Source organism: Papio anubis, chromosome 11 (genome assembly GCF_008728515.1).
Source record: "Papio anubis isolate 15944 chromosome 11, Panubis1.0, whole genome shotgun sequence".
Lineage (NCBI taxonomy): Eukaryota > Metazoa > Chordata > Mammalia > Primates > Cercopithecidae > Papio > Papio anubis.
In genome coordinates this window covers 66,815,094-66,837,714 of record NC_044986.1, presented here as the reverse complement: position 1 = coordinate 66,837,714, position 22,621 = coordinate 66,815,094, and the positions used below count along the sequence as shown (strand labels likewise).

The following is a 22,621-nucleotide window of genomic DNA, read 5'->3' as shown; positions in this document are numbered from 1 at the left end:
GACCAACGGCCACATTCGATTCTCTTAGGAGCCTGAACCCTATTGTGAACTGCGAATGCGATGGATCTAGGTTGTGCTCTCCTTATGATAATCTAATGCCTGATGATCTGAGGTGGAATAGTTTCATCCCTCTCCCCCTGTGGTGGGAAGAATTGTCTTCCAGGAAACCGAAAAGTTTGGGGACGCTGGTCTAAGGCACCACCTCCCCCACCCGGTGGCAGCTAGTAGAATTGCAGGCATAGTGCCTGATTGAAGGTGTTCAGCCCAGGTGATCCCACCAGGGCTACCCCAGACCCTGGGCAGCTTGGTGGCTTCCCTTCCTTTCCCTCTCTGCTGTAAGGCCAAGATTGCTTCAGTGCTGTTCTTCAGAAAGCTCTTCCTCATCAGAATCACAAGTCGGAACTGTTTCCTGCATTTCTTTCTCCCTCTTCATTCTTATCCCTCACACCTAGGAGATACTCAGTAAATGTTTATGATTATTGATGATGAATTGGAGATGGAGAAAGGAGGGAGCATGGAATGGTGGGAAGAGTCCGAGGCTGGGACTTAGGATACGTGGGTTTTTTGTTTTCATCTAGCTGATTTGCTTCCCCTGTTGGATCCTCAGCTTTCCCATTCATAAAGGGGTTAGAAAAAGTCACGAAGATGCTAGCAACATGGCTATGATTTAGGCTTAGGGGTACAGTCTTTGAGGCAGCATGGTGAAGTTGTTGGGTCCAGTTTGCCACAGTCCTTTCTATTCCCTTCTGCCCTGCACTGGCTCACCTTATGCAGATTGGCCACCTGGCACTGTTAGCCTTTTGGTTTTTGACCTTTCTCAATTTAGACAGTGTCTTAGATTTGTTGTAAGAGTCTCTTGACCTGTATTCAGATTGGAAATACAAATGATGTCTGTTGATCATCACCATTAGGGGATACTAACCAAGCACCTGTGTTGAGTGTGTGGGGAGAAGCACAGTATAGATCTATTCCCTGCCCCCAAGCTGCCCACAGGCCAATGGAGGAGACAAGTGTATGTTTGTTTGTTTGTTTATTTATTTATTTTTGAGACGGAGCTTTGCTCTTGTCGCCCATGCTGGAGTGCAATGGCACGATCTTGGCTCACTGCAACCTCCACCTCCTGGGTTCAAGCGATTCTCCTGTCTCAGCCTCCCGAGTACCCGGGATTATAGGCATGTGCCACCATGCCTGGCTAATTTTTTTTTTTTTTGAGCCTGAGGTTCGCTCTTGTTGCCCATGCTGGAGTGCAATGACACAATCTCACTCACTGCAACCTCTGCCTCCTGGGTTCAAGTGATTCTCCTGCCTCAGCCTCCCGAGGCACCCGCCACCACGCCTGGCTAATTTTTGTATTTTTACTAGAGATGGGGTTTTACCACGTTGGCCAGCTGGTCTTGAACTCCTGACCTTAGGTGATCTGCCCACCTCGGCCTTCCAAAGTGCTGGGATTACGGGTGTGAGCCACCGCACCTGGCCATTTTTTTTTTTTTTTGGTATTTTCAGTAGAGATGGAGTTTTACCATGTTGGTCAGGCTGGTTTCCAACTCCTGACCTCAAGTGATCCACCTGCCTCGGCCTCCCAAAGTGCTGGGATTATAGGCATGAGTCACTGCGCCTGGCTGACAAGTGTATATTTAAAAGCTCATAAATAATCCAGGTGACTTGTGCTAAGTCGTTAAGTGCTACTGAAACTCAGAGGGAGCAGAGAACACTGAAGCAATCAGAGGAGATTTCCTGGAGGTGGGAGAGAGAGAAATTCCTCAAAGATGAGTTCCCTAAGTGTTTTGTTCAGAGTCACATGAGTATTAAACTGGGGTTAGATGCTGGTGTTACATCCACATGTGCACTGCTTTATCCTCTTAACTTTTATTGAGTATTTACATGTCCTGGGCTCTGAGCTAGCTCGTATATGTGTTTTGTTCAATCCTTATATTAACCTAACAAGTTGGATATTACTAGATCTCCTATTCACATGAAGAAACAGGCTCAGAGGAGTTAAGAAACTCTCCCAAGTCTTCTCACTAATAAATGGGGGAGTTGAGCATTTGACGTGTCTCCAAAATCAGTGTTTTCCCACTGCTCTGTACGCATGTGTCTCAAACCTTTAGTGCCAGCCTCCTTAGTGGAAATGCCCACACATACTAAACTTACAGTAACTCCCCGAGGCAGATGGGTGGGCTTGGCCCACCCTGGCTTGGTCTTGCCTGCCCTGCTTGTCCAGTTGACCACGTGGGAACTTTTTCTTGGTGACTGTTAGCTCTTAGCACTGTCCCCATGCCCTTTCTCTCTGCCCTTCACCTTCTTCTGCCTTTGGCCCTTGGAGTGAGTTCATTGGAGCTCCTTGAGCTGTCTATGAAGCTGGGACTGGGGTCTGGGGGCAAAGCAGGGTGCTGACCTTGGACTTGAGCTCATTCCTCTCTCCATGGGATGCTGCTATTTTTTTGTTTTGTTTTGTTTTGTTTTTTGAGATGGAGTCTCGCTCTGTCGCTCAGGCTGGAGTGCAGTGGTGCGATCTTGGCTCACTGCAAGCTCCACCTTCCGGGTTCACGCCATTCTCCTGCCTCAGCCTCCTGAGTAGCTGGGACTACAGGCACCCACCACCACGCCCGGCTAATTTTTGTATTTTTAGTAGAGACGGGGTTTCACTGTGTTAGCCAGGATGGTCTCGATCTCCTGACCTCGTGATCTGCCCGCCTCGGCCTCCCAAAGTGCTGGGATTACAGGCGTGAGCCACTGTGCCCGGCGGGGGTGCTGCTATTTTTATAAAGAAGTGAACACTGGATATGGAGCTGGGCTGACCCGATTCTTGCCACTTGTAGTTTGACTTTGGCCAGGTCACCTAGCCCCTCTCTATGCTCATTTCCTTCTCTGTAATAAACCGGGAGTTGAGGGTGTTTGCAAGTCCTTATGTCTTAACACCTTGTCATTTTGTCTTCCTCACCTTTCTTTCAGCCTCTTTTCCTCTAGTGATCCAATCTCTCTTCTCTCATTTCCATCTCCACCCACCCCCCTCCCCCGCCACCTGCTTTCTCTTCTCTCATTTCCATCTCCACCCACCCCTCTCCCCTGCCACCCGCTTTTCTTGCCTCGGCAAGATGCAGCATCAGGCTGATAATCACACAGGCTAGTACTGTAAACTCTCCTTCCTACTGGCACGTGGGAAAGGAATTCTTACAGACCATCCACTGCCAGTCCGTGTGTTCTGATGGGCTCACAGGGCTCTGATTTGCCTTAATGTCCCCACTTCCTGCCATGCACAAGGCAGATATGGGTGGGTTGAACAGGGGAGCTGGGGAAATTGTCCTGGGTGGGGTGTGGACAGGGCACCAGCTTAGAGGCTGTGGGATGGAGGGACAGGTGTCTTTCTCCTGTAGTTGGCTGCACCCTACCTCCTTCCCAATGCCCCGCCTATAGAGTGAATCACAGGCCAGCACACCCCTGAGTCCTCACACCTCCCTAGCTGCTGGCTCAGGCCTGGTCCCCATATCTGGTGAGGTCACACATGTTGATCCTCCCCGAAAACCAGTAGGACCCAGCTGCCCCCACCCTCTGACTGGCAGACCAGCCTGTGCAAAGGCCAAGCTGGATGTGGCCTGAGCTCTTGGCCCTGCAAGAGGAGGTGAGTGGCCTGGGGCCCTCCCTGCAGGCTTCCTGGCAGCCTGGGTCCTGGGGGAGAAGGATGCTAGAGGGGGATGCCTGGGTGGGCCCCTGGCTGACAGGCAGGCACTTCATGGCACTGCATCTTCCCCAGGCTCAGGTCCTTTTGTGAGCAGCAGACCAGCCTGGGGGCTGGCAGCAGGACACCTGTGTCTGCATGCTGAAGAAGATGGGTGAGGCTGTGGCCAGAGTAGCAAGGAAGGTCAACGAGACGGTGGAGAGCGGCTCTGACACTCTGGGTGAGTGAGGGCAGGGCTTTTCCCAACTTCCCTGGAAGCAGTTGTGAGATCAACTTAGAAATGAAACAGAGATGAAAGACACAAGTGTCAGTGCGCAACCTCATCCTGAGAATAAGTGTTTTGTAGAACTTTCATTGCAACAGTGTGTAGTTTGTGTAAGACATTTCTTACTGTGGGTCCTGGTCAAAGAGGTTTGAAAACCACTGAGTGATGGGGCCTGCCTGCTTGTCTTTTAACTGCCAGTGACTGAGTGTGTGTACCCTTGGACTAGGTGAAAAAACAGAGCTGGTCCTGGCCAAGTAGCATCTGTGTGCCAGGCCCCGTGCTGGGCACCTCCTGAATGTTATCTTGTTGAATCTTCACAGGCTTCCTGGGGTGAATGAAGTCAGCTGGGCGTGGCAAGCCTCAGTCATCCCATGAAGAAAGGTGACGGCAAAATGGGTTTCTTTGAGGTTGCCCAGCTAGGAGACCCCTTTACACTCCACTATTTTTCTTGAATTGTGTCTTATATATTTTTTGCTTTGAATTGGCCAGGGCATTTTATTCCATCGATTACCCCAAGACTCCCAAGCATTTAGGCAAACCATCCCATTTAATTGAATTCAGCAGATATTTATTGACCGTCCACCAAGTGCAAGGGGCAGCAGGGGATACGGTGCAGTTTCCTGTGTGTGCGCCTGTGTGTGCGTGCACATGCCCGAGTGTGTTTGTGTGCGTGTGTGTGTGTGCATGTGTCTCACCCCTGGAATGCAGGCACCACTGTAGAGGCCTGGAGCACAGTCCTGCCTTGGGGATGATCTTGCAGATAGGCAGGCAGAATTGGAGTTAGGTACATGGAGAGGAATTTCACAGGCAGGTAGGGGTGTGTGTGTGTGTGTGTGTGTGTGTGTGTGTGTCTGTCTGTCTGTCTGTCTCACAAAGGAGTGCTTCCTTCCATGGTGGTTACTGCCTCAGCAAAGTCACAGAGACTGGAAAGGCAGTCAGAGGCAGAGAGAGGTGGTCCAGGAAGTGGAGAGACACTCAGCCTTCAAGATGAGCTTGATCACTGCCTCTTCCAGGAAGCCCTCCGCCTTACCTCATCCACTCTTTGCTCCCTTCGTCCTCTGTAGCACCCCTTCAGCATCTGTACAGCACAGGGACCCTGTGGTTGTTTGCTTCCCTCTGCCCTGCCCCAGAGCCCAGCTCAGTGTCAGGCACTTTGTAAACATGTGGAAGTGTTTGCTGAGCTTAGCTAAGGCGAGAGGCATTTCTTCTATCAGCAGGTTCACTGAAGATTGTCATTGGTGTTGGAGGGAAGCCTTTGGAAGGAGCCTTAAGCTAGTGAGCTGATGACTGTGAGCCCTCATTGAAGGAATTCTAGAATCCTGTACTGGTCAGTAATATGGTTGTTTAAGGCTCTCTACCACTGAAACTGTGGTTCAGAGCTAGGCTTTGAGTCACATGGGCCTGGATTTGAATCCCTGCTCTGCCACCCACTCAACCTGGTACTGTAGCAGATTGCTTAACCTCTCAGATCCTCAGTTTCTTCATCTATAAAATGGGAATGGTAATTGTGCCTACCTCATCAGGGCAGTTAAGAGTAATTGGAATGTCTGTAAGGTGTTTGGCACATAGGGAGCTTGATAAATGGCAGTTATTATTTTTAATTTTTGTTCATTCCCAAAAGCTGGCGGTGGGACCTAAGCCCTTCCTTTCGCAAATGCACCTTCTACGGGTGTCATCCAGCCAGGTCTGTGCTGGGTGTGCTTCTTACTGCCTTCCAGTGGAGGATTCAGTGCAAATTGACAGATGTCTGTGGTGAGTAACCTACCCCTGCTTCAAAATGTCACAGGGGGCCGGGCATGGTGGCTCATACCTGTAATCTCAGCACTTTGGGAGGCCGAAGCAGGTGGATCGCTTGGGGCCAGGAGTTCAAGACCAGCCTGGCCAACATATGAAAACATACTAAAAATTCAAAAAATTAGCCTGGTGTGGTGGTACACGCCTGTAATCCCAGCTACTTGGGAGGCTGAGGCAGGAGAATTGCCTGAACCCAGGAGGTGGAAGTTGCAGTGAGTCAAGATCTTGCCATTGCACCTCCAGCTTGGGTGATGGAGCTAGGCTCCATCTCAAAAAAAAAAAAAAAAAGCATCACAGGGGATAGGGACACAGCAGCTCCACTTCACTCAGATGTGGCAAGAGTGGAGAGGCCGCAGGGGTGGGAACACAATTCTTACCAGGGGCGTTGGGGAAGCTGCTTGGGGGTGGGTGCTGTTTGAGAGAGGATGTTTCAGGGGGCAGCGGTGAGGAAACAGGCACTCTAGGCAGTGGCAGGGGTGTGCCTGAGTTGGAGGAGAGACCCTGCCCAATTACCACAGCAGCATTGGGGCAGGTGTTGAGGGATGGTGCCTGGCAGGCGGAGAGCTTGGAAGGTCGTGTTGAGGACCCCCTGAACTTCAACCTCTGTGGACTGGAGATTGCAAGGTCAGGTGGCCAGGTGGGCATTTCTGTGAGCTGAAGAGTGGGCACCCTGCATCAGGTGAAATGTGCAGGGCGGCTAGGACAGGGCATGCTGCGACCAGCTCCCCTGCACTGCCGGGGGGCCATACCCACCAAGGAACCCAAGCAGTTCTCTGGCCACTCTACCAGACCACTGCCATGCCTGGGATTGGAACCCTGACTGTCTGGCACCAGAGTCTGGGCCATGTCTCTACCATGCAGCCCTGGGGTGGGAGCAGGTTTTGGTGATTGCCAGGGTCATGACTGCTGTGAAGCTCTAGTCAAGTTGGGAGAGGCTTTAGCCATGGCGATCTTACCTGAAGCTCAAGATTTTCATATGGAGGGGACTGGGTCTTTTGTTTTTTTTTGAGACAGAGTCTCGCTCTGTCACCCGGGCTGGAGTGCAGTGGTGCAAACTCGGCTCACTGCAAGCTCCGCCTCCCGGGTTCACCCCATTCTCCAGCCTCAGCCTCCCGAGTAGCTGGGACTACAGGCGCCGGCCACCACACCCGGCTAATTTTTTTTTTTTGTATTTTTAGTAGAGACGGGGTTTCACCGTGTTAGCCAGGATGGTCTCGATCTCCTGACCTCGTGATCCACCTGCCTTAGCCTCCCAAAGTGCTGGGATTACAGGCATGAGCCACTGTGCCCGGCCAGGACTGGGTCTTAAAGTTGTGGCTGAATAACAGGGATCCTTTGTACCTGTGCAGTGGCCAGAGAAGAAGCAAAATTTCCAACCTGGCCATAGTGGGCACCTGTAATCCTGACCCTTAGGAAATGGAGCTGACCAGGCTCATATAATCTAAGGGGGCTGGGTCTAAGCAGTTAGCATGTATTGAATATCTGCTGTATACTGGTTGCTTGGGGGCACCCAGGAATGTGTGTAGTAGAGTCCTGGACCTGAGACCAGCCCACCACCCACAAGATGGTCTTCAGAGAGCAGTGACACACAGGCTCCATGCTAAGGTGTGTCGGATGGAACACAGGTTGTCCTAGTTCAGAGGTGGGAGATACGGCTGGGTATTGAAGTAGTCTGGGAAGGCTTTCTGGAGGAGATGGTAATTGAATTGAATCATAAAGTAACTCCATATGGTTCTCATGTAAAACTGCTAACAAGCTGAAGCATCCTAAACATCCAGCACCAGAAAATTGCTTAAATAAATTTGGCTACAGCTATACAATGCTTTTTTTTTTTTTTTTTTTTTTTTGAGATGGAGTCATCTTGCTTGCCCAGGCTGGAGTGCCATGGCACAATCTTGGCTCACTGCAACCTCCCTCTCCCAGGTTCAAGTGATTCTCCTTCAGCCTCCCAAGTAGCGGGGATTACAGGTGTGTGCCACCATGCCTGGCTAATTTTTAAATTTATTTTTTAGTGGAGATGGGGTTTTGCCACGTTGGCCAAGCTGGTCTTGAATACCTGACCTCAAGCGATCCACCCGCCTCAGCCTCCTAAGGTGCTGGGATTACAGGCGTGAGCCACCGCACCCTGCCTATATAATGCTATTTATGTAGCCATCAACAATGGAGCATAATATTTCATTGTATGACTGAATAAAGACTGGCACATTCTCAGCCAGGTGCAGTGGCTCTGTAATCCCAGCACTTTAGGAGGCCGAGGTGGGCGGATCACGAGGTCAGGAGATCGAGACAAGGTCACGAGATCCTGGCTAACATGGTGAAACTCTGTCTCTACTGAAAATACAAAAAAATTAGCGGGGTGTGGTGGCAGGCACCTGTAGTCCCAGCTGCTCGGGAGGCTGAGGCGGGAGACTGGTGTGGACCCGGGAGGTGGAGCTTGCAGTGAGCCAAGATCGTGCCACTGGACTCCAGCCTGGGCAACAGAGTGAGACTCTGTCTCAAAAAAAAAAAAACACAAAACAAAAAATGACTGGCACATTCTCATATATAATGTGAATCAGAAAAAATCAAGAATGCCAAACTAATTCGTAGGGTGAGATACGAATTATGTTAAACCTGTGCATGTATGTAGGAAAGAAAATGGAAGGAAATAACCAATATGCAAATGGGAGTTAGAAAATACTATTTTTGCATTTTCTAAATATTCTATAATGAACGTATTACTCTTAAAATTAGAGAACAGATTTTAGGGAAAGGGCTACCTGCCACTATGGAAATAAAACACACATCTCGACAACAGATGAGAGTTCAGGGGTAACTCATTCTCAAAGTCGAGGCCCCTGGGAGAGGCACAGGCTTCCCTGGCTTTTCCCTTCCTGCTGGGTTCCCTCCCGGGGTGGTGCTCCAGAGCCACAGGTGTTGCTGCAGAGTGGGAGATCGCCTGTAGAGACTGGGCTGGAAGAGCTCAGTTACAGGCTTGCTCTCACCTTACTCAGGCAAGTAACCCTGGTAAGCACTTCGAACGCTGCCCCAGTGCTCCTGGGGTACCGCTGGCTAGAGCTGGAGCCAGGCCTGCTTCCTCCTGTAACTTGAGGCATAGATCCCAGCCTTTCTCACTCCACTCCAGGCTTCTCCATCCCTGGAGATGTGGGCTCCTTTCCATTTGGCCCCTGGGAGGCCCTCAACTTGAGTTGAAGCTGCTTTCCTCCCAGCCCCTCACCCCTCCTCAGCATCATCTTCTAGATGCTTCTAAGGAGCATGCAGAGTTGCAAACTGCCCCTTAGGTAGTCTCCCTCCCCTGAGCCAGGCTCTCTTTCCCTGCCCCTTTTCCATCTGGGCTTCCATGGGTCCTGGACCCCTGAGGGGCCTCAGTCTGACCCCACCCTTCCCTCCAGCCTGTGGTTGCGGGCCAGGCTTCCCTGCACCCCGCTCCTCTCCGGGTCTTAGGCTCCCAGCTCTGCTGTGTGCATGGGGGGCTGGCTTTTAAAGAATGATCGTGACGCAGAGGAGCAGGATTTGAAAAGGCCTGAGGCCCGAGACTCTACTACACACATCCCTGGGAGCCCCCAAGCACCTAGTACACAGCAGGTACTCAATACATGCTAACTGCTTGTATTTTTGGTAGAGACCCTGTCTCTACCAAAAATAAAACCTAAAAAATTAGCCAGGTGCAGTGGCACGCACCTGTAGTGTCAGGTACTTTGGGAGACGGAGGCGAGAAGATTGCAAGAATCCTGGAGGTTGAGGCTGCAGTGAGCCATGATCGGGCCACTGCACTCCAGCCTGGGCAAGAAAAAGTTCTATTTTAAAAATCTGATATAATATACTCTGGTTTCTCTTCAGATCCAATGAATCTTTTGCTTCTTACTGAAAAAAAAAAAAAACATCCGATTTAAGGGAATAATCTTATTTCTTTCTTATGCTCTATTTTTTTATTTCTTTAATCATTTTAGAAATAAGGTCTTGTTCTGTCACCCAGGCTGGAGTGCAGTGGCGCAATCATAGTTCCCTGCAGCCTTCAATTCCTGTGCTCAAGTGATCCTCCCACCTCAGCCTTCCGAGTAGTTAAGACTACAGGCACTTGCTACTACACCGACTAATTTTTAAAATCTTTTGTAGAGATGGGGTCTCACTATGTTGCGTAGGCTGGTTTCAAACTCCTGGCCTCACGCTATCCTCTTGTCCCAGCCTATACTTGTTTTAAATCTTTACTGCTTTTTCTTTTTTTTGAAACGGAGTCTCGCTGTGTCACCTAGGCTGCAGTGCAGTGGCGTGATCTCAGCTCACTGCAGCCTCCACCTCCCGGGTTCAAGCAATTCTCCTGCCTCAGCCTCCCAAGTAGCTGGGATTACAGGCGTGTGCCACCACACCTGGTTACTTTTTAATTTTTGTACTTTTAGTAGAGATGGGGTTTCATCGTGTTGGCCAGGCTGGTCTTGAACTCCTGGCCTCAAGTGATCCACCCGCCTCAGCCTCCCAAAGTGCTAGGATTACAGGCTTGAGCCACCATGCCCAGCCCGTTTTGTCTATAACAGGACATTCTTGAGGGTTTGAATCTGTTGTTCCTGCTGACTCTTGCTCACAGTAGGTTATTCTGGGCAGACTTTATATAATAATTTGGACCCTGTGCTCCTGCCTGGTGGACTATCTGTGTAATCCTGGGTTGCGGGGCTGTGTCCTCTGAAGGGGTGGTGATTGCTTTGGTCAGGTGCCTGAGTATGACCAGCCTAGAAGCACGTCTTCTGTTAATGTTTCAGCCCTAAGGGCTTCTGCATATGAATTAAGGAATGTGAATATTCAAACCCTAAGTAAGAACAGGTCTGTAGTTTCAGAATCTTAGTGGAGATTTTTATTTTTGTTTTTAAAAAAATTCATTGCCTAGGCAAAGACGAAACTGCTTTTTGTCTTATCAGGTAGTAGATTTTTATGATTTTATTGTTTTTTGTTACCAAGTAGTAGATTTGGCTCATTACAACCTCCACCTCCCGCGTTCAAAGTGATTCTCCTGCCTTAGCTTTCCCCAAAAACCAACTGGGCACCTGCCACCATTCCCAGCTAATTTTTGTATATTTAGTAGAGATGGGAGTGTCACCATGTTGCCCAGGCTGGTCTCGAACTTCTGACCTCAAGTGATCCACCTGTTTCGGTCTCCCAAAGTTCTGGGATTACAGGCGTGAGCCATCACGCCTGGACTCAGATTCTCTATTTTTGATCTTTTGGACTTGCTCTTGTTAAATGTCAGGCATCATGGTAAACAGTTTGCTGGTTTTACCTCATTTAATCTTCCGTGATAACCCTATGACAGAGGTGATGTTAATACCCACATTTTACAGATGAGGAAACAAAGATGTGAGAAACATCTTTTATCCAGTGTGTGCTCGCTCTTCCTTCCTTCCTTCCTTCCTTCCTTCCTTCCTTCCTTCCTTCCTTCCTTCCTTCCTTTCTTTTTTTCTTCTTTCTTTTTTCTTTTTTTTTTTTTGACAAGATGTTACTCTGTCACCCAGGCTGGAGTGCAGTGGTGCCATCTCGGCTCACTGCAATCTCTGCCTCCCAGGTTCAAGCATTTTATCTGGTGTTTTTACGTGTTTTGTTGTACAAGGGTATTCAACTTCCCTCATCTCCTGCGTTGCTTTTGCAGTACTTTTCCTCTGTTTTATAGCTGCTGGAGCTAGGCTGAGTGTAGGTGACCCGCTGGTGACACAGCTATTTGGAGGGGGAGCAGAGTTCATAGGTCAGCGTAGTGCACAGCCCTGCTTTTCCCCATCCACCCTTCTGCCTGCCTGAGGGATGAGGGTGGAGATGAGGAGGAGGGCTGACAGAACTAAGCCAATGATGTGAACCTCCCTCTTCCTGCCTCTGCCCACCCGCACACCTACCTCTCCTCCCAGGTCTTCTTGGAACCACAGTGAGCCCACACTGTTCCTGAAAAGGAGCAAAATAATCAGAGGTGAACATCTACTTTTGTATCTAATATTTACATTATTCATTAGGCTGTCTCAAGTTAATGAAACGATAGGGACAGCCCCCATGTACTGCTTTCATGGGCAAATGTCCCTCCATCAGTTCCTTCACTCCTGCAGGATTTTCTAAAGGGTAGGTCCTGGGTAACCAACATCAGGACTGTAGGAGTGCTGATTAAAAATGCAGATTCAGGCCAGGCACGGTGACTCACGCCTGTAATCCTAGCACTTTGGGAGGCTGAGGCGGGCAGATTGCCTGAGCTCAGGAGTTTGAGACCAGCCTGGGCAACACGGTGAAACCTCATCTCTACTAAAATACAAAAACTTAGCTGGGCTTGGCGGCATGCGCCTGTTGTCCCAGCTACTCAGGAGGCTAAGGCAGGAGGATTGCTTGAACCTGGGAGGCAGAGGTTGCACAGAGAGCTGAGATCGCACCATTGCACTCCAGCTTGGGCGACAGAGCGAGACTTGGTGCCCCCTGCTGCCAAAAATAAATAAAAATAAAACCTCAGTTAATTTCAGAAAAAAAATGCAGATTCAAGCTGGGCACGGTGGCTCATGCTTATAATCCTTGTGGTGGGTAGATCACTTAAGGTCAGGAGTTCGACACCAGCCTGGCCAACATGGTGAAACTCATCTCTACTAAAATGCAAAAATGGCTGGGCGTGGTGACTAACGCCTGTAATCCCAGCACTTTAGGAGGCCAAAGTGGGCGGATCACGAGGTCAGGAGATCGAGACCATCCTGACTAACACAGTGAAACCCCGTCTCTACTAAAAATACAAAAAAATTAGCTGGGCGTGGTGGCGGGCGCCTGTAGTCCCAGCTACTTGGGAGCCTGAGGTAGGAGAATCACTTGAACCCAGGAGGCAGAGCTTGCAGTGAGCCGAGATTGTGCCACTGGACTCCAGCCTGGGCGACAGAGTGAGACTGTGTCTCCAAAAAAAAAAAAAAAAGGCAGCTTTATGGGCACTACTCCAGAGCTGTGAAAATAGAATCTCTGACGGTGGGGGCTGGTAGTGTGGATTTTAGCAAGCCTCCCAGATGATTCTGCCATGTCTTCACCTTATATATTTTATTGTTATAATTTATATATATATATAAAATTTACCCTTTTTAGTATATAGTTGAGTTCTGACAAACATATGTTTTTATAACCAACCACAACAAGACTCAGAACCTTTTTATCACCTCGTGCTCCCCTGCAGCCAAACCCTCCCCATCCCCGGTACCTGGGAGTCACTGATCTCTTTTCCATCCCTGTGGTTTTGCCTTTTCTAGGATATCATGGAAATGGAGTGATAGAGTAAATAAACTCTTGAGCCTGGCTTCTTTCGCTTTAGCATCATGTATTTGAGATTCATCTGTGTTTGGTGGGAATCAGTAGTTAATTCCTTTCACTGCTGAATAGCGTTACATGGTGTGGGTGTTCCATGATCCATTTATCCTTTCATCTACTGAAGGACATTTGGACTGTTTCCAGTTTTTTAACATCATGAATAAAGCCTGTAAACATTTGCATACAGATTTTGCTGTGAAGCAAAGTTTTCTCTTTCTTTTCTTTCTTTTTTAGACAGGGTCTCACTCTTTTGCCCAGGCTAGAGTGCAATGGTATGATCTTGGCTCACTGCAGCCTCCACCCCCTGGGCTCAAGCGTCCTCCCACCTCGCCTCCTGAGTACCTAAGACTACATGTGTGCACCACCGTACCTGGCTAATTTTTGTATTTTTTGTAGAGATAGGGTCTCCCTATGTTGGAGAGGCTGGTCTCAAACTCCTAGGCTCAAGCATTCCTCTTGCCTCAGCCTCCCAAAGTGCTGGGGTTATGGGCACAAACCACGGCATCTGGTCAGTAAGGTTTTCATTTCTCTCAGATAAACACACAGGAGTAGGATTACTGGGTTGTACAGTTGCCCCTCTGTATCTGTTGGGATTGGTTCGAGGAGCCCCACAGGTACCAATATTCAAGGACACTCAAGTCCTTTGTATAAAGTGCTATAGTATTTGCATCTAACCTGCGACACATCCTTCTGTATACTTTAAATCATTTCTAGATTGCTTATAGTACATAATACAATGTAAATACTACGTAAATAGTTGTATTGCTTTTTAAAATTTGTATTATTTATTTATTTTCAAATATTTTCTGTGTTTGATTGAATTCGTGGATACAAAACCCATAGGTATAGAGAGCCAACTATATGTATTAAGTATGTTTGACTATAAAAAACTGCCACACTCTTTTCCAAAGAGATTGAGAGCTCCAGTTCCTTCACATCCTTTTCAACACTCAGTATGTTTTTTAACTGTACATTCTCTAGGGTGTAATGTATCTCATTGTAGTTTGATTTATTTTTTATTTTTTTATAGTATTAAGAGGTATATTGTTGTAGTTTTAATTTACAGTTCTCTGGTGATATTGAACATCTTTTTTTTTTGAGACAGAGTTTCACTTCTTGTCACCCAGGCTGGAGTGCAATGGCACAATCTCACCTCACTGAAACCTCCGCCTCCCAGGTTCAAGAGATTCTCCTGCCTCAGCCTCCCAAGCAACTGGGATTACAGGCATCTGCCATCATGCCCGGTTAATTTTTGTATTTTTAGTAGAGATGGGGTTTCACTATGTTGGCCCGGCTGGTCTCGAACTCCTGACTTCAGGTGATCTGCCTGCCTCGGCCGCCCAAAGTGCTGGGACTACAGGTGTGAGTCAATGCACCTGGCCGATGTTGTACAACTTTTCATGTGCTTGTTGGCTATCCATTCGTCTTTGATTATATCTCGATTCAAATCTTTTGCCTATTAAAAAACACTGGGTTTTCTTTCTTTTTAGTTTTGTGTTTTAGAGGTGGGGTCTGGGTATGTTGCCCATGCTGGAGTGCAGTGGCTGTTCACAGGCACAATCATTGCACACTGTAGCCTGGAACTCCTGGGCTCAAGAGATCCTCCCATTTCAGCTTCCAGAGTAGCTGTAACTACAAGTGCTTGCCACCTGCCTGTCTCACATTTTTAATTTTGATGAAATTTAATTTATCATTTTTTCTTTTATTGATGGTATTTTTGGTATTGTATATATGAGAAGTCTTTGCTTAATCCAAGGTCACGAAGAGTTTCTCCTATCGGGATCATTTGGGTATTGGTTAAGCATACAGATTCATGGACTCTGCTCTAGAGCTTTAAAAGTTGAATCTTGCTGGGCACCGTGGCTCTTGCCTGTAATCCCAGCACTTTGGGAGGCTGAGGTGGGCGGATCACGAGGTCAGCAGTTCAAGACCAGCCTGACCAACATGGTGAAACCCCTTCTCTACTAAAAATACAAAAATTAGCTGGGCATGGTGGCACACGCCTGTAATCCCAGCTACTCAGGAGGCTGAGGCAGGAGAATTGCTTGAACCTGGGAGGTGGAGGGTGCAGTGAGCTGAGATCGTGCCACTGCAGCCTGGGCGGCAGAGCAAGACTCCGTCTCAAAAAAAAAAAAAAAAAAAAGAATCTCAGAGAGGGTCTGGTGATCTGCATTGTAACATGAACTGTGTCTGATTCTTCTTTGCCTTGTATTTTGAGAATCACTGGCTTACTGTTTACAATTTGGAGCTTCCTGTCCTGGTGGCTGCCGTGGGGTGGGACAGGGGCATTGCCTGGCAGGGCTCTGGATGTGTGCGTGTGGGAGATGATGAATAAATACGGACATCGATGTGATGTGCTCCTGGGGAGGGACGTGAGCAGCTAGGCTGGGAGCTGTGGAATCAAAACAGGGAGACCAAGGCTAGTGCGAGGGGTGTGTCCACCTTTCCTCCCTCCCAGGCCTGCCTGTGCTTTGGCTGAGCGCTTGCTTCCTTCTGTACTAGCCGGCAGATGGCGCCCTGTCACAGGCCAAACCAAGGACCGGAAGCCGAGCCCGGGGACCTGGCCAGGCTGTGACTGGGTGAGCTGTTGCTGGGTGTCCTGACCAAGGCTTCCACTCCTTTCTTGTGTTTACGTTCCTGTCCAATCCCTGCAGGGACCCGATGTTGCAACCTCTTTGCTGAACAAGAGTACTCAGGAAACACTTAATAGATACTCACTGAATCCCAACCTTTTCTTTGTTCAGAAATTGCCACTGGCTCCTTTTTGAAAAAACACACATTTAGCAGCTGTTGTGCGTGCCCTGCCTGAAGGGCAGTGCATGTGCCCGGGAGTGCCCAGTCTGGAGGGGAGGCAGACATCTCTGTAGCACACTCTTACACTGAAAGGGGGCAGCCAGGGACTGGAGTGGGAGCTGCTTTTCTGGCCTGGTGGGATGGTGATCTTGGCCCTCACCAGGGCTTGTAGGCCTGTAGTTCCTGGCCCATAGCTGAGGCCAGCACCTGGTAGGGGTGAGGGGAGTGTGTTTTGCTGTGATGTTTCCTGGCCTGGCGAGTCCTGAGGGTCAGCCTGGCACAGTCCAACTCTGAGAGTGTAGGGGAGGGAGTCACTCTCACACAGCAGCCCCCAGACAGCTGGGGCTGCCTGGCTGTGTTTGCCGCAAGGGCTGAGGCCTCAGATCTGTCATCCTTGGCTCCCTGCCTCTTGGGGGAAGCAGGTGGGAGTTTGCCAGGCAGGAGAGGGGGCTAGAGGTCCCCACTGCAGGGTCTGTGATGCTCTTCCAAGGGGACTGAGTTCCTCTGTAAGGAGACAGACCTTTCCCAACTCTGCCTCCTCTGTGGTGTGCTGTGGTGAAGGGGGAACTTGGAGCCTTCTGCCTAGCATGCCACCTCTAGACGTGCTCTCTCTGGATTGGGGTTCCTGGGAGGCCAAGAATGACCCTTCTCCCTCTTCTCTCCTGTGGCCCCTGGGGAGGGCTTTCTTCCCTTGAGGACTCTGCACCTATTTAAAATGAAGGCTTTGTATCCCTGGGTGGGCACTTGTCCGTCTTGACGCCTTTGGTTTTTGAGCTGGATAATTATTTGTTCTGGGGGGCTATCCTGTGCTTGGTAAGATGTTTAGCAACATCCCAGCCTCTACCTACTTGAGGCAAGATGTGTTAGTTCATTCAGGCTTCTATAGCAAAATATAAACAACAGAGACTTATTTTTCACAATTCTGGAGGCCGGGAAGTCCAAAATCAAGGCACTGGCAGGCTCAGTGTTTGGTGAGGGGCTGCTTCCTGGTTCATTAACAGATGTTTCTTGCCATGCCCTCTGTGGTTGCGGGGCCAGGGAGAGACTTTTCTGGGGTTTCTTCCTTCCTTCCTTCCTTGAGAGAATGTTCTGGGGTTTCTTCTCCCTTCCCCTCCCCTCCCCTCCCTCCTTCTCTCCCTTTGCCCAGGCTGGAGTGCAGTGGCTCAAACTCTTAGGCTAAAATGATCCTCATGACTCAGCCTCTTGGGTAGCTGGGACTACAGGCACATGTCACCATGCCTGGCTAATTTAATTTTTTTTTTTGTAATGGAGACGAGTCTTGCCATCTTGCCCAGACTAGTCTCAAACTCCTGGGCTCAAGTGATCCTCCTGCCTCAGCCTCTCAAAATGTTGAGATTATAGGTGTTACAGGTATGAACCACTGCACTAGCTGGGGGTCTCTTTCATAAGGACACTAATCCCGTCCATGGGGCTCCACCCTCATGACCTTATCACCTCCCAAAGGCCCCACCTCAAATGCCATCACATTAGAGATTAGATTTTAACCTATGAATTTTGGGGTGACACATACTTTCTGTTGATAATACTGGTAGCACCCCCTGCCCTCACTCCACCCCCAGTTGTAATAGCCAAGTTTGTCTCCAGACATTTCCGAATGTCCCCTGGGGGCAAAACTGCCCCCGTTGAGGCCCACTGCTCTGGGAGGTCATGCCTGTAAGGGGCCAAGCCTGGCGCTGGGTGGAGTCAGCTCTGTCAGGACAGGGCTCAGGCCAAGTGAAGTTGGGTGATGTGAAAAGATGAGAGTTCTGTTTTATAGGAGGCTGTGGTCCAGAAATTAGGAAGCTGGGGTTCTGGTCCTCGCTCTAACTCCCCATTGTAGGGCCAGGTTCTCATCTGTCAAATGTGGGACTCCAGCGCTGACCTTTAGCAGTTCTGTCTGTATTAAACCCTCATTGGCTTCTTCTATGCAATGAGTAAAACCCAAGCTCATACCACAAAACTGTGGATGGCCTGACACTTGCCAAATTCTCTGACTGCACTTTGAGTAGCTTGGGGCTTCCCTCATCTTTACAGCCCAGACTATCAGTCCTTTGAACTATTAAGCCTTTCTAGCCACAGGCCTTTGCACATGCTGTTCCCTTTGCCTGGGATGTTCTTCCCTGTTCTTCATGTGTCTGGGCCCTTCTTATACTTTAAGGCCCAGCCTAAATGCTTCTTTTTTTTCAAGATGGCGTCTCACTGTGTCACCCAGGCTGGGGTGCAGTGGCACGATCTCAGCTCACTGCAACCTCTGCCTCCTGGGTTCAAGTGATTCTTGTGCTCCCAGTCTCCGGGCTGGGAGTTGTCCAGGGAAGACATGGTGCACAAGGCACTGGTTGGCGACGTTTGCTGCTGTTTCCTGGGTCCCATTGGTCATGCATCTGTGAGCTCAGGAAGACAACTGCTCTGAGAAACCATTGCTTACAAGGGTGGATTCCTTGCTCTATCAAGCCCTGAAAGATTGTGTGATGAGGAGAAAGGTGCTGTAGAAATCTGGTCAGTCGGTAACTGAAGCCCTCTATCCCCAGGGTGCCTTGTCGGTTCAGCGGGTACAGCTCTCGCAGTTTCCAGTTGCGGCCCCCCTCGCCCTCTGCCCTGCTGCAGGTGGATTGGGTTGTCTGGCATCTCATCACACCTGAAGATAACCTTGAGAGTAGTTTTGTGCATCCCACGTTTGGAGAGACATAGCCTGTGTTCATTTCTGCGTTTCACAGATAGGGAGGTTGAGGCCTCACACGTGACTTGCCCAAGGACACCTGAGTTAAAGGCAGCAGCAGATCCAGGTTTCTGGACTTTCTGTAGGGTGATGTTCTCAGGAAGAAGTCAAGGTCCACCCTTTGCCTACTTACTGTGTGGCTTTGAGCAAGTTCTTAACTTCTCTGGGGTTTTGTTTTCTTATCTGCAAAAAGGGACTGATTGCTGCTTTCCTTGCAGGAAGACCTCAGGGCCTGCTCAGGCCTCTCCAAGGTCTGGCTTGGCCACATGGCCTCCTCCACTCAGACCAGCTGTGGTCTCTTTAGAGCCATTGGTGGCCACACTGTTAGTGTCATCCTGGCTGCTGTTTCTATTCCCTTTTGTATGTATATGTTTGTGGTGAGCCATCGGTTAAATTAAAATAATTTAATATCTCAAATTGTTGACTGTGTGTCATTTGATCGTATTCTGTGTGGGGTTTACTTTTGATTTTAATTGAATATGGGCTTCTTTTCTCCTTACTGGCTTGCCAGGAAGGAGATTTTTTTTTTTTTGGGGGGGAAGTCCCAAAGCCCATGATAGCACATGCAGTTGTCTCCTTGTCCAGGGGTTGTTAGAATAAATGCAATCCAGGGGTCATTTCTCTCCTCCAGGGATGATAGAGCTGAAGCACATCTTTTTCAGATTCTCAAATAAAAACAATATTTTTGCATCCTCATAGCAGCATCTCTTACTTACTGAGCACAAACTACCTGCCAGGCGCTGTGCTAAGAGCCTTGCAGATGTTTTATTTCATGCTCAGAACTACCTGTTCATTGGATCCTGTTGTCCTCATTTCTTTTTGAGGTATATTCAAATACTATAACATTTACATTTAAAAATATACAATGCAGTGTTTATTTGTATATTCAGAAGATTGTATAACCATCACTGCTGTCTGATCCTAAGCCATTTTCATCACTCAAAAAAGAAACCCCGTACCATGAGGAATCCTTTCCCATTTCCTGACCTCCACCAAGCCCCAGGCCATTATCAGTCTACTTTGTGTCTCTATAGATTGCCTCTTCTGGACATTTTATGTAAATGGAATCATGCAACATTTGTCGTTTTGTGACTGGCTTCCTTCACATAGCAAAATGTTTTCAAGGTTCATTCATGTTGTAGCGCATGTCAGGATTTCATTCCTTTTTATGGCTGAATACTATTCCATTGAATGGATATACAACATGTCCTTTATCTGTTCATCAGCTGATGGACATTTGGATTGTCTCCACTTTTGGGCTATTGTGAAAATGCTGCTGTGAACATTGTATAAAGGTGGGTTTTTTGTTTTGTTTGCTTTGTTTTTTGTTTTGTTTTGTTTTGAGATGGAGTCTCACTCTGTCGTCCAGGCTGGAGTGCAGTGGTGCCATCTTGGCTCACTGCAACCTCCGCCTCCCGGGTTCAAGCAATTCTTCTGCCTCAGCCTCCCGAGTAGCTGGGACTACAGGCACCTGCCACCATGCCCGACTAATTTTTGTGTTTTTAGTAGAGATGGGCTTTCACCATATTGGCCAGGCTGGTCTCGAACTCCTAACCTCGTGATCTGCCTGCCTCGGCCTCCTAAAGTGCTGGGATTACAGGCGTGAGCTACTGTGCCCAGTACTACATACAGGTTTTAAAACTTTATTTATTTATTTTTATTTTTTTGAGGCAAAGTCTCAAAAGGTCTATCTCTGTTACCCAGGCTGGGGTACAGTGGCATGATCTTGGCTCACTGCAACCTCTGCCTCCCAAGCTCAAGCGATCCTCCCACCTCAGCCTCCCAAGTAGCTGGCTGGGACTACAGGCATGCACTACCACACCCAGCTACTTTTTGTATTTTTTTTTTTTATAGAACCAGGGTTTTACCGTGTTGCCCAGGATGGTCTTGAACTCTTGAACTCAAGTGATCCTCCTGCCTTGGCCTCCCAAAGTGCTTGGGTGACAGGTGTGAGCCACCGTGCCCAGATTGCATACAGGTTTTTGAAAGAGCTCTTGTCCTTGCTTTACTGAAGAGGAAACTGAGATTGGGTTTAAGTAACTTGCCTGAGGTCCCACAGCAAGAAAGAGTTGGCCCAAGAAAGGACTCAATTTGGATTAGGAGAAGATGTTGCTTTCTAGGTCTCTTGTGTGGTTAGAAGCTATTCTGACTGTTTGAGCGTGACAGCCACTGGCTGGAGGGCCTGGGGCTCAGCTTTCTTCTCCGAGGCCGACTCTCTGTATCACATTATTTCCTAGAGAGGCTGGGGCTTCTGCAGCAGGATGTGGGAAGGCACTTCTGAGATGCAGGATTTGTGTGTGCGGCGTTTGTCAGAGGGTTGTCCGCACAGCTAGTGAGCCGTCGGCTGCTCTCCCCAGCAGCTCCTGTGAGCTTTTCCCTGGCAGGACTTTAGCTCTGTTCCTCGTGTCCCCATCAACACCCATCTCCACTGAGCTGGGTTTTTGGGCATTTGAGGGAAAACATACCCCAAGGGTCACTGCATGTTAGGGATGTTCCTTTCTTTAAACTGAAGGTATTTGTAAGAAGTCATTAAGTTCTTGTAAAACTCTTGCACAATATGCAAGTCCATGAAATAGGAAGTGAAAGAAAAAAATCCCCCTAAACCCACTGGCACCTTCAAGTTGAGTGGTTTCCCCACGTCTCAGAAGACGCCCGTTCCCGAAGTGCCTTTCTGCCCTTCTCTCCCCGACGACCCTCCCGGGCCCAGTAGCTGTGTGTGCTATTGTGGTGGGACTTTCTGGACGTATGTGGTCCTCGGTGAGCTATTCCTCCCGTGCCCTTTTCTCTATAAGGGGCAAGAGACAGGAAACAGGCTCAGAAACACTGCTCTAGAGATCAGGAGTTAAACACCCCCAAAGACCTGAAAGTGGTTGTCCCTGGGGGAGGGGATTTGTCAAGGGGGAGCAAGTCTGGCTGCTTTTTGTCTTAAGCCTTTTAGAGCTAGCCAACTCTGTAAGCACTGCAACAAACAGCTTTGTTAAAGTGATGCCTAACTGTGCCCAGTGTGCAGGGTCCCTTGATGAGCAGTTGTTTTGCTCGCTTTCTGCATCCTGTGTGTCCCTACTTTGGAAATTGAGTGGCATTTCAGAGACTGGCAGCTCAAGTCATGGGGGGCTGCTCTTTGGCAGAGGGCTGCCTGAAGAGCCTTTGTTTAGCAGAATCATGGAGTCAGAGGATGTCTGGCCAGGTTGAGACCCCAAATCATCTAGTCCAAACCCTCATTTTACAGATGAGGGGACAAGGCCCATGAAGAAGCAGTGTGTCTGAGCCCCCCTGGCTGATGGTGGAGGGGCTGGGATGAGAATTTGGCTTCCTGAGTTACAGCCCAGGGCGGCCTCCACACCGAGGGTCACATGTGCCTCTGAGCACCAGAAGCGTGAACAAAGCAAGAGAAGAGAGTGAAGAGACTCTGTGTCTGCGGCTCTGTCCTGAAATAGTCTGCTCAGAGGGGAGGCAGGAGGCACCCCGGCACAAAAAATTTCCAGGAGTGAGTAAACCTCATGCCCTTAGGCAGGCAGGAGCAGCCAGCTCTGTTACTGTCATTACCACCCATTATCATCATCAGAACGGGAAGCAGCTACAGCAGGAGGAGGCCTGGCCCCTCTAGGCCAGTGATGCTTCAGTTAAAACACAGATGCCTGGACCCTACCCCTAGAGTTTCTCATTCTGTGGGACTGGGGTGGTGCCTGAGAATGTGCCTTTCTGACAAGTTCTGGGGTGATGCTGATGCTGTGGGTGATGCTGATGCCCTTGGAGAACCACTGCACTGGACTAGCCCTTGCTACTCAGTGTGGTCCTTGGACCTGCTGGGTAGAAATGCAGATTCTTAGGCCCCACCCAGACATGTGACATCAGAATCTGCACATTGGCAGTGTCCCCAGGTGGCACACTGTAGTTTGAGAGGCGATGGTATGGTGTAGAGTTCACGTGGCTGCACGTTAGAATCACCCAGGGAGCTTTTACCTTCCCTTCCATTCCCAAGCCCCAGCCCCCACTAATTCAGTCAGACTCTGGGAGAGAGGCTTAGGCATGAAGAGTCTAGAGAGCTCCCAAGGTGGCTCCTGGTTGTGGCCAAGTCCTA

The 22,621-nt window shown here is 49.1% G+C and overlaps 1 protein-coding gene across 5 annotated transcripts in view; it reads left to right on the top strand.

Annotated features, from left to right (window-relative positions):
- LRRC20 (leucine rich repeat containing 20) overlaps positions 1–22,621 on the top strand; it is an 86,717-nt gene that overhangs the window by 2,651 nt on the left and 61,445 nt on the right. For 2 of the 5 annotated variants that reach the window (XM_003903827.4, XM_021943392.2), the window contains exon 2: positions 3,752–3,896. The exons of 2 other annotated variants lie outside the window; for them this stretch is intronic. In XM_003903827.4, coding sequence (XP_003903876.2) covers positions 3,815–3,896 — 82 coding nt within the window. In that variant the 5' untranslated portion in view covers positions 3,752–3,814. Of the gene's footprint in view, positions 1–3,751; positions 3,897–3,919; positions 4,323–22,621 lie in introns of those variants that run through there. One more of the 5 variants, XM_031652250.1, reaches the window with a different exon arrangement.